A 12,431-nucleotide genomic window follows, 5' to 3' on the forward strand; every position below is an offset into this window, starting at 1 on the left:
ACTTATGTACAAGTACAAATTGTGGTAATTTTCAGAGATCTCTTTGTTGGCGATTTTGTTTGTGCTTTGCTTTGTTTTCTTAGCTGTGTCTATAGCTGTGGCTATATCTGTGGCTGTGCCAGTGGCTGTGGCTCTGCTCCGCTCTGGTGTGTGTTGGTGCTCCACAATTTCCTCATTTCTAAAAGCAACGTTGCCTGCGAGCTGTTTTGTATATTCGCTCATTCGCTGCTGGCTCTGCCACCAACACTAAAATTAGCATAACAACTTTATAGTTTAACTGCTCGACTGCCTGGGTCTGGCCCCGACCCGGCCTGCTCTGGCTCTGGCTCTGGCTCTGGGCCCGCTCGCTGGCCTGCAACTGATCCGGTCTGGCTGTATCTATAAGTTTGTATCTTGCATGCATTGCATATACTACATATATGCACAGGGACGCCAACACTAAGAATGAGTGACAAAGAGACAAAAAACATACAGAGAAACGGAACAAAACTCGATTTGTGCTTGCTGCAGCTCAAGAGCTGCACAGTAACTAATCTGTTGTGTGTATCTAAAGGATTGCTGAAAGCCAAAATGACAAAAGGTCTCGCTACGTTTTGCAGGTGGCTGCAGCAGCTGCTGAGAATACCAAACCAGAAGCCATGGGTGGGGGGAGAGGGGCTAGGCAAACACAGTCAGCCATTGATAGACCCATTTCAAAGTAAGCACACACACACGCAGACACACGCAGACACACAGACAGAGTGTGTCAGGTGCAAATCCTGGCTGAAAGCTGAATGCCAAGTCAAGAGCCACTTGCCTCAAAGCGAACCCAATGCCAATCCCAAGCCGCCAAGCGTCACTCAGTCAATTGCTCATTTAGTGTCAAAGATTTTTCCAAGACGATAACAACACACACACATACACACTCACATCAATTGCGAGGGAAAACTGCGGCAGCAAAAAGTGCCATCATTTCTTGTCGCTGCACAAAAATCTTGTCAACTGGCTGCGCCACGGCTTCAGCTCCTCGCAGCTCCAAAATTATGCAGTGTGAAGCGATGACGACGACGACGACGACGACGACGACGCCACTTGAGTATAAAAATGATAAAAATCTTACACAAAAACAACAACAACAACAAGCAGCAATCACAATCACAAAAGGCCGTAATCACAGAAGGCGGAGAGCAGAGCCACGCTGAACTTTAAAAACATACATACATACATATATACATACATACATATATATTCTCATGTAGTTGTTGCCGTTGTTGCATATACGTGAAACCAGTTTGCAATTGAGAGCGAGACGCAGCTAGTGCGCGCTCACTCACACACACACACAAACACACTGTGAGTGAAACAGATTAACTGATAACATTAAAAATTACTTTTTTTTTTTTTGCTCTCTGTTAACTGTTTTGCTGCTGCTGATTTTTGGCGCTTAATTAATATGCAAAAAACGTCGAAAGAAAAGAAGCGACAACAGCAACAATCAGCTAAATATACTTATATCTCTATGTACACACATAGAGATATCTATATATATCTATATATGTATATATATGCATATAGTGTCGTAGCCAAAGTAATCACAAGGTCAAACACAATGCGAACCGTTTTGTTATTTTTTTGGGAGCTTCAATTTTTGTTGACGTGCTTGGAAATAATATTGAAATGAATGTAGGTAGACAAATTTACCGATATATAAATAATATATGGGCAGGTTAAAATATATACTCTGACGCTGAGCAAGATTTCTGATTGAATTAGATACAAAAATATTGCCAATAATATGAAAGTATATTATATTAATTTTTTTTCTCTCTCTATTTCTTTCTCTCCCTCTCTCATAGTATGACGATGGCCTGCATGGCTACGGCATGGACTCTGGCGCCGCCGCCGCGGCGATGTACGATCCACATGTCGGCCATCGGCCGCCGGGACTGCAAGGCCTCCCCTCGCACCACTCACCGCACATGACGCACGCCGCGGCAGCGGCCACAGTTGGGATGCACGGCTACCATTCGGGGGCCGGAGCGCATGGTACACCTAGTCATGTATCACCGGTTGCTAATCACCTAATGGGCGCAATACCCGAGGTACACAAACGTGATAAGGATGCGATTTATGAGTAAGTAATACCCCAAAATAAAATGTCGTCTTACCAAAACCCTTTCGATTGCTCAAATCAATTGACGCTGAGCGCCGTGAATGAACCAATTCAGCGATAAGCGCAGATCATAAAGTGTTTGCTCATTCATAAATTGGATTAGACTCGCTCGAAGAGTGCAAAGTGATTAGCGATTTGGAGTTGAAAACATGATCACGTGAAATACTTGATAGGCTTCGAGCTATATATAGATCTAGACTATCAAATCAGACCACCAGCCATATCAGCTTTGAGATTTAGTACGTCAAAGAGCAGCTCATATACATAGATCCTTATCATTCTCAGGCATTTATAGAGGCGTTTATGCTGATCTATTATATACATGACATAGAATCGTGATAACATGATCTGCTTTAGGTTGAGTACCTGAAAACCCAGCTCATATAGGGTGATCTTTAGTTAGATCAATCATTTGCAATTTTCATTATCATTTAGATCTTCATTCGACCTGGATCATCTTGAATAAATGACAAATGCAGCTTTTGGCCAATTGATTTATTTAATTTAGTCAAGTTCCGTCTGGCCTCCTGCCAAGATCCTCATCAATTTTTGGGTCTTTTGATCAGTGATCGCCTCACATATTGAATACCAATTGGCAGGGATCGAACCCTGGGCCGAGCCGCCACCTGTTGCCGCCTGTTCGCACCTCTGGCGAAGCAAAGTCGCAGAGCAGAATATATATTCGAGGCGAGGGAGTAACATAATTTAACACACACGCGACTCAATGCCCACGATCCTGCTGCAAAGCAAACAAAATTTGAAAACGAGCAACAAAGAACGAAAAAACAAAAAAACAAAATACAAAATGTTTTTCTCTTGGCTGGGCGTGACCTTCTGTGTTTTGCACAAAATACAAAATTATGGGTTTCCTTTTGGCAAGAGAATTTCTTTTTTAATTTGTGAGCTGCGAGTGCGGTTGTGGCTGCAGATCGGGGGGTGTGGCTCGTGTTTAGTGACGGACACGGCACAACGAACGTGCTTAGGCATTAGGGAGTCCATGCCAAATGAGCAGCAGGTTGTTATTGTTGTTGTTGTTGTTGCTGTGCCTTCTGTTCGGTGTTAAGTTGCCAAAATGCGGTTTCGGCTTTTTCTAACTTGATCAAGGAGCAGCGTAGGACACGCTCTGCCCGTGTCATTCGCATTTCTGCAGTTGCGTGCGTCCTGCCAACTGGCAATTTTCATGTGCTGCAACTGACGATGGCCGGACCCGGGGACAGCTGCTTGAACCTTGTTTGTCTTTGGCTCTGGCTCGTTTTTGTATTCGCATTTTAATAAGCAAATATTTGCTTCAATTTTTTTTGCTTTTTGCTTTTTGTTTCTGTTTTTTTTTTTTTTCTTCCTCGGCAATTTTATGAATGAGTTAACTTTGAGCTGCCATCAATCAGCTGTTGCTGTCGCTGACTGTTTGATGAGCCTCCGTGCTCATCCTCTACTATCGGACTCTCAAGTGGGTGAGCAAACATGGCGCATGACTTCATTAGCACACTTTTTGGCTGGGACTTTGGCTGTGCCACCTGCAACAGCCACTGGCACTGGCACTGGCACTGTAAATAAAAACTCGAAAATGCGCTTCTTATTTGTACAATTGACACCTTGAAAGCGGCAGCCAGACACAAAAATAATAATAACAACAATAAGAAATGGACGCAATGAAAAAAGCAGCCGCTACAATAAAAATGAACATGCGCAGAACTCTCTTAACACCTTCTCGAGTGGAGTGCTGCAACAACAGCAACAACAACAGCAACAACTTCAGCTGCCTGTCACAAATGCCAAGTCATGGCAAATGAGTGCACACTTTTTTCTGTTGTAGCTTGGCTCGATCCTGGCCAGCGGCAAAGGGCATGGAAATGGAATTGAAAGTTGGAATGGGAAATGGGAATGGAAACTCTGCCGCTGCTGCCGCTGCTGCTGCTGTTGCTGCTGGTGCTCTGCGCACTCGACTGTAAAAAGCGCAAGGGCCTTGGCATTAGCAGTTGTTGCTGCAGAGTTCAGGGGTTTCGGGCCATGGTCCGCTTATTAATAGTTGTTAAGCGCACGGCTACACCCTCGCCTCGCCAATGGCCAATGGTCAGTTGTGCCATCTAATGACCAAATGAAGAGTGCCTGGGCTGGGCCAAGGAACAGCCCCGCCGTTTGCCGAGAGGGTTCGTTCGCTCGCTCACTCGCTCGCTGCCTAATTTTGTTCAGGTGCAATTTGTGCTTGGAGCGTGAAGAGCAGTTAACAATAATAAAAAACAAAAGAGGAGAGTGAGGGAGAGTGAGAAAGAGAGAGGCAGAGGGTAACCAGCCGAAAATAGAAAACAAAAAATGGTCAAATCATGCATAGTTGCTGAACTAATCCGTCAAAATGTAGGGCCTGGTCACAATTGGAGGGATTATATGTAGATGTAGATGTGGACGTATTTTCTGTTTTTTTTTTTTTTTTTTTTTTGTTCTCCGTTTTTTCCTTAGGCTGAAACGAAACAGCTGCTGTTCATTTGCATGGCAGGAAATAGTTAAAAGCAGCTGGCAATCCACTGGGAAATAATGTTTCTAACTCATGAATATATAGTACATACATATAGATATGGCTTCGGCGTCGACCTTCACTTAAATCGGCACAAATCTTAATCTAACTCTTTTCGGTGTATTCATCTGTTGAAATACCAAATTTGAATGGTGTGGATTAAATGCTTGATAATATTAAAAAAGATAATAAAATTAAATAAAATAAAGTGAAAATGCAAATAAAACAAAAATAAAAAAAATATATATAAGCAATACACAAAAAATAATAACAATAATTTAAATTATAATAAAAAAGAAAATATAAAATAAAAATTTTAAAATAATTAAAACTAAATTATAATAATAAAAAAAAACAACAAAAAATGTTTAAATTAAAAACAAATAAAATTTCTAGAAAAATGTATAAAATTAAAATAATAATATCAAATAAGTCAAATATAAATAAATATTAATAATAATCTCTTTCTCTTTCATTTTGCAGACATCCGCTATTCCCGCTCTTAGCGCTCATATTCGAGAAATGCGAATTGGCCACATGTACGCCGAGAGAGCCTGGCGTGCAAGGTGGCGATGTTTGTTCGTCGGAATCGTTTAACGAGGATATTGCAATGTTCAGTAAACAGGTAAGCAAAGATACCGAAGAAGGTGAAGAAGAGGAAGAGTCGGCAGGCAACAGGCCAACAGGCTGCTATTGCCCTCTCTGTCATGCTGCTCAGTTTGGGGGTAATTGGAGCTTTGCCACATGTGCCACATGCGGCACAGCCAGCAGCTCGCGGCACACGAGTCTAACGAAGCAAGCCGTTGAATGATCGGATTTCGGCCTCTCTCTCTCTCTCTCTCTCTCTCTCTCTCTCTCTCTCTCTCTCTCTCTCTCCTTCTCAAGTGGCTGCAGCTAATTGCAAGTGACTCTGGCCTGCCACATGTTGCAAATATGTGCCTCCTGCCACAATTGACAGTTCCCAAAAAAATGAAGAGAAATAAAGCGAGCGAGCGAGCTTACAGTAATTCTTTGCCACGCTGACATTTCAATAATTTACGATGTTTTAACACACAAATTATAATGTTGCAAGCTGTAAGCACATCCTGGCGCATTCTCTCCCTCTCTTTCGTTTACTTCCTTTCCATCTCTATCTCTCTCTCTCTCTCGATGTCTGTCTTGCTGCCTTCTATTTATATAAACGAGATCACATTAACGACGCTCACTCAGAGGGCGAGCAAAACTTATGGCTCCATCCAGAGAGATTTTCATGTTGCGATGCAACATTTTTGGCGCGTCAAAAAACAAAAAACAAAAAAAGGCAAAGGAAAACATTTTAAAATAAAAATAAAATGAGAAATAAAATATAAGAGGAGACTCACTTTTGTTGCTGTTGCTCTTAGCCAGTTGAGTTTGATTCGCAACACAACACAAACACAAAAAAATGATGTTTTTATTTATGGCCCATTTGGAATTTTGACAGGCCTGCCATGGGTAATAAAACCAACAACAACAACACGCACATTTATCAAGATACATTTTTGGTCCTTCGGCTGGGCGAGATTTTGATGAACTTTTGTCAAATTGACAATGAAATGCCAAAATGAAGTTAACAAATTTCTCATGGCGCGAGAGGCTGGGGCACAGGCTCTTATTATTAAATTTTAATTGGATTTATCTCGCAACTTCATAAGTCATAATTTCTAATGGTTGTCAGACATTACTTCACACTTTTGCCTAGTGAATGAGGCACAAGCAGACACACACAAACAAATAAATACATATATAACTATATATATATGTAGGATGCTACAGATATAGACAGCATCAACAACTTAGCTGTCGCTTGCATTTCATTTGATTCGATTTGAATTCATTTGGGTCTTTTCTTAGTTGGCCACTAAATTGATGCTGCCGCTGCTGCCGCTGCTGCTGCGGGGTCGTTGTTGTCTCCGTTGCCGTCTACGGCTGACAAAAATAACTCAAAAATGTCATTCGCCCATCGAATTTTAACAAACGAGCAGCAGAGCGCTCACCCAGTCGACTCACTGTCGAGTGCTGCCAACATGGGCGCTAAAAATATGTGGCGATGCTTTTTTTTTTTATCTGCTGCCCCACTGTCGATGCATTTTATATAGATAGTTTGCATCTTCTCTGCAGGCACATCAGATATATATGTATATATATATATGTGTGTGTATGTCTGTATGTGTGTCACTTCATTTTGAGTAAGCAACTGCGTAAAATGCGCCAACGCCAACGCCACAGATCGACAGCGTGAACGAGAGCAACAGATCGAGATCTCAACAATCTGAAAAGTCGGCGCACTCGGCGCATCGTTTGGCATATACTTAGTTAGGCGACTTTTGGTGTTGGCGCTGCTAATGATGCAGCTAAGGAAACGCTTTATAATTTCTCTTTAAAAGCAGCTGAAGAAAAAAAAAGAAGCATTATATATATAAATATATATATATGTATATGTATATAAATATATGCAGTTGTGTGTACTTTATAAATAAGCAACAAAAGCTGAAGATGTTGTTGCTCCCAAAGCAACGCATCGCACATGTCTCTCCTACTCTTTGTCTCGCCCTCTCTCTGTCTGCCTGCCTGTGTTTTGTTATTGTTGTTGATTTGCTTAATGTGCTGCTGCACAGCCGTTGTCTCCAATTTGCCTCTGCGCCCGCTTTTGTTTTTGTAAGACAAAGACAAACCCCATGCTGATTGCCCAAATAATTTTTATGATTTCATTTTAAGTAATTTTTAATGAAAATCAGTCGTCGCTCGCCTGGCAGTTTTGTTGTTGTTGTTTTATTTATTTTTTTTTTTTGGCGTTTTGGCTAATAGTTTCTACATGCGACGAGTTGATATTTTGGCGTTGACAACGCAACTCCATTGTCTGATCCTCGAGCAGTTGTTGTTGTTGCTGTTATTGCAGATTGCAGCCATGCGTGCAGCAGCAGCAGCAGCAGCCTGCGTCTGCTTCTAAGTTGTTGCCTCACTGTGTTGGGGGCTGTCTGTTTTGGCATGATGATTAATGAAGTGCGGGTAAACTGATGATGATGCTGCCGCTGATGTTGATGATATTTTGAATTTGAGTTGGACTGTAGCTGTTGCTGTTTTCCATATGAGCAACATGATGTTGTTGCCTGTTGTTGCTTGTTGCCTGCCTTGCGACTGTCCTTGACATTATAGCGATGGCAAAGACTGTAGCTACATCTGTCACAACATTGACACGGCCCGAACTGAGCAACTTTCTACACTGGAACTCGAAAGAGACAGAGAGAGAGAGAGAAAGAGAGTAGTTATAGGAAACGCCTTTGGGCTATGGTTCGTTCTGTCGTTCTGGATTAGCAGCAGCCGAGGCAGCAGGTAGCTCGCGAAAGAAATACGCAGAGAAACCCGAACAGGTTAAGCGTTAATACCAATCAATGGCTTGGCCTATGGCTGGGCCAACGTTTGTACAAAAGCAATTTAATGTGTGCCCCGTACCCGGAGACTCGCTTTTCCCAACATTCTGTATTTTGTTGTTGTTGTTGGGTTTTTTGTTTTCGTAAATTGCATTTTCTGATTTCGAATGAAACGAAACGAAACGAAACGAGAAGAAAGACACAGATTTCTATAGTGAGCCCATAATCAGGTATGAAAGGTTACGCTTGCGCAGTTGTGTATTGTCAGAGAGCGAGCAGGCAAGGCAGGCAGGCTGGCAGGCAGGACGGAAGGACAGCGGGACGGCGGGACGAAGGGCTGGCTGGCAAGAAGGCAGCCAGAGCCTAGCTAGCCAGCCAGCCAGCCAGCCAGCCAGCCAGCAGGCAGCTTGGAATGCTCACTTGGAACTGTGCCTGCATCTCTACGCATTTGCGTGTGTCTCGTTTGCTGAAAGGAACTTAATCTCCTTTGTGCAATATTCCTCCCTTTTGGCCGCACTCCGCAGCGAAGTCGCAGTCGGAGTCGGAGTTGGCCAGGCTCTCGCTCCTCGTTGTTGTTGTTGTTGTTGTTGCTGTTGCTGTTGTTTTTCTTTTAATGATAAAAAATACAGAAACCTTTGCCTTTTTATTTGGAATTCGGTATTGGTACCTTTTTAATCTCAGCAGCTGTGCGAGCAAGTGAGAGCGCACCATCGACCCCTCCCGCTCTGGCTTTGAGCTATGCGCAGTTATATTATTAAAGCATTGTTCTTTTATTTGCTCGCACAACCCTTAGAGCCAGCGGGTTCTCGGTTTTGAATTTCTTGGCGAACAAAGGCGCAACTACACACAATCAGGCCCGACTTGTTAGCCAAAAAACAAAAAACAAAAAATGAGAGAGAGAAAAAAGAATACTGCGAAAAGAGCAGCGCTGTTGTCCCGTTTGAAATGCGAATTGCGCAGCCGCAACTGTTGCCAAATGGCACCGCTGAGCCACCACAGGGAAACTATTCAGATCGCACCACCCACCCGGGCAGCGTATATTTACTTTGACTTACGTCGCTTTACAGCTGCAAGCGCTTCCCGCTTTGCTTTTGATTACATTTGAATTCTTTTCCATTTGCGTCTGTGGCAGCTTTTCAGCTATTTCGGGTTTTTCGCTTTTCCAATTGCTAGAATTTCGAATTTTCTTCGTTCTATTCAAATATTTGTTTATGAAACCACTTGGCGCCTTTTAAATGTTATTATTTAGTTTGCTCTGTGTCTGCGTGTGTGTGTGTGCGAGTGTGTCTGTGTGTGTGTGTTTAGATTGAGCGCGCATTTGGCCGGGGTCGTTAGACGAATCGTCTGCTTAGCTGATGACTTTCAATATTTGTACAGTAGTTTGACCCTTCCTAACAGCTCTATATGCACGATATGAAATGGTGCATGCTGCATTTCGTAGATACATTATCGCTGTGTGAGTGCCGCATTACTTGGGCCCTAATACGTTCATCAAATACAGGCCATAACCCATTAGATTGGCCCTATTAGCTGGCGATGGAATGCAGACGGACAGCAGCAGCAAAAGAGAACGAGTTATTTATGTACATGGAAATAGATGTATACATGTCTTATATATGTACAGTTTATATACATATATTCTTAGATAGATTCATTCTTAGATTGATCTATATATTTAGTTGACTATTTCGTGTGTCGGAGCATTTTATTAGTCAGGTAGCCATTATCATTTAGTTGTGTAAGCATCTCAAGTATTTCGTTCTGATCCAAAGTCTTTCGCTGCGCCTTTATTTATGTGCCGTTACTTATGAGCCGCCATGATTTATGTCCCGTTCTCGCGAACGCGACGTGTGCTAAACGCTTTCAATTAAAAGGTGAAGGAAGAAAGCGTCGACAAATTGGGCAATGAGTGTTGACAATCGATGGCAGCGGATACCCTGTAATTTGCCAATAGGTGGGGCATGCACGTGACACAGAATCGATAGACTAAGATAAGAATGATTAGGAACTTCTCTATTCAGTGTTCCATTCTATTTTTATCTCATTTCCATATTTGAATACCCTGTAAGTTGCTTAATAGGCATGTAATCGACTCAGACTCAACTTAACGTTTTAAATGATTCGGGACTTGTCTCCTTAAGTTATATTTATATAATCTTAGAGCATTTGCTATGACACTGATACCTTGCTAGCTTCAAATAAATGGGGTATACCAGCTTTCTCCAATGATTAGGAACTTTTATACCCTGTAAGCTTCTGCAAAGTTGGTCAATTAATACACTAAGACAACAATGAATTTGTTGACTGAGAACTTTTATCTTCTATGATACTTATTTAGCTAGCATTTTAAACAATTGTAATGGGTATCTGCTCGTCTATACATCTTTGTGTGTACTCATTTTGGATTGTCTCTGTCAAACGCATCTATAGCATATTTACTTTGCATTTTCATGCTGTTATCAGTCAACGAACGCCGGATGTTTGTCCAAGCCGCGGCCCAGACGCCTCTGGCATGATGAGAGCGATCCATGGGGCACAGGTACCATTGATATGCGCCACAAGTAGTCAACGAAAGCAGCACACAAATTGTTGGTGCTGCTGCTGCTGTTGTTGCTGCTGCTGTTGCTGCTGCTGCTGCTGTAACATTCCAATGCAAATATTGACATTCAGAATGTTGCTAATGTTTACGCGCTTCTATGCCAGATTGTTAAAAGGTATCCGAGCCGGGAGTGGCAGCTACCTCAGTGCTTCGTTTGTCTTGGGTCGTAAAAGATGGCCATAGACACACTTATAGATACAGACACACACACACACACACACACATAGGGTATCATAAAAAGTAAATCAGTCGAGACGCGCCGCATGTGGAACTGTCCCATTATGGAACTGCGCGCATGTAGCTTTTACTCTGGCACTCGCACTCGAATTGTCACCTCAATTGTCGTAGTTTTTCTCTCTAGTCTTGTTGTTGTTGCTGTTGTTGTTGTTTTTTACTACTGATATTGTGTGCCCATTATAAAGATAAAAACGATGGCACTGCCAGATCGAGCGCGTTACACATTTCTTTGGCTTTGCTTGATGTTTATGTTTATGTTTGTGTTTGTGTTTGTGTTTTGTTTTGGTTTTCGGTTCGGTTTGGTTTGGTTGGGTTTGGTTTTCTGGCTCGGTTAATGGACGGTTAAAGGTAATCAGGCGACATTAAACAAGCACTACAACAGCATTATCATTATAATCGTCATTATCATTAACGCGATTATCAACATCAGCAGCAATGCCAACACACGTAACGTCATCAGCTAAGCAAATATCATTTCTTTTTTTCATTTTTGTTGTTTTTTTTGTTTTCGGTATTGCATTACAACAAAATTATTGTTCAACAAAGTTTTTTTGTGTTTGTGTGGGTGAACTGCAGCTCGAACTGGAGCTGGGAATAAGTTGAAAGGGGGGCGTGGAGGGCTAAAGGCATTGCGGCATTGTGCAAGCTTTTAGGTACTTAACTGTGGCTAGCTGTGGCTTGTAACAACTGTTGTAGGTGTGAGAAATTTGATAGGCTTTCTTGAGTCTTTGGTTACCGGGCTGAGGTAACTGCAATTTTCAAGTGAATGATTTTGGAAACAGATGTTATGGCCTCATGCCAAGGCACGGCCAGACAGCAAACTGATTCGACAGGGCTCGCGCGGAGCAATTGAATCTCTGAGAGAGAACTTCATCAGCAGTTTGATTATTAATAATAATTAGTAATTAGTAATTGGTAATTATTTATAGCTGGTCGAAAAACCAGTTCTATAAAATTTTCAATTTTTTCTAAATTACATAGTCACACACACACACACACGCACACATACACAGCAAGGGCATTTCAAATTGTTACCTGTTGAGAAGTTAAATTTACTTTTTTTTTTCTTTTGGTATTTAATTTTGTGTTCTAGAGAGATAAAAAACTCGATAACATTTCGACAGCTCTCTGGGCAAATGTTGCGTATGTTTGTTGTTATAGTTGCTGCTGGGCTAATTCGTTTGTCTTGCGTTTGTTTATGATAGAGGCAGAGGCAGTGCCCGCATGCGGTTGAGCGGCGCAGAGGGCTAGAGTCGGAGTCCGGCGCCGTGGCACGCAGCGAAATACAAAAGTAATAATGAAAATTAGTGTAGCGACGTGCAGCAATTTAGGCGCCACAGAGACAGAGAGTGTAGAGAGAGAGAGAGCGAGGGAGAGTGAGATGGAGAGGGCGCGAGAAAAGCCATTAGCTTAGATAAACTAATAAGAGAAACGTGCACAATGAACTAGTTCCATTTGCAGTTACGGCTACAGTTTCAGTTTCATTTTCAGTTCAAGAGCCACCTTTGGCGGCGCTGACGTTGCGTCTGCGTCTGCGTCTGCCTC

The 12,431-nt window shown here is 42.2% G+C and overlaps 1 protein-coding gene across 3 annotated transcripts in view; it reads left to right on the forward strand.

Moving 5' to 3' along the window:
* hth (Meis homeobox homothorax) overlaps positions 1-12,431 on the forward strand; it is a 124,916-nt gene that overhangs the window by 10,864 nt on the left and 101,621 nt on the right. For all 3 annotated transcript variants that reach the window (XM_018018408.2, XM_089476525.1, XM_018018412.2), the window contains exons 2-3: positions 1,836-2,113; positions 5,145-5,286. In XM_018018408.2, the coding sequence (XP_017873897.1) occupies positions 1,836-2,113; positions 5,145-5,286 (420 nt within the window). The remainder of the gene's footprint in view (positions 1-1,835; positions 2,114-5,144; positions 5,287-12,431) is intronic.

The sequence above is a fragment of the Drosophila arizonae genome, chromosome 2 (assembly GCF_054131065.1).
Source record: "Drosophila arizonae isolate 15081-1271.41 chromosome 2, UAZ_ARI_1.0, whole genome shotgun sequence".
NCBI classification, from domain to species: Eukaryota; Metazoa; Arthropoda; class Insecta; order Diptera; family Drosophilidae; genus Drosophila; species Drosophila arizonae.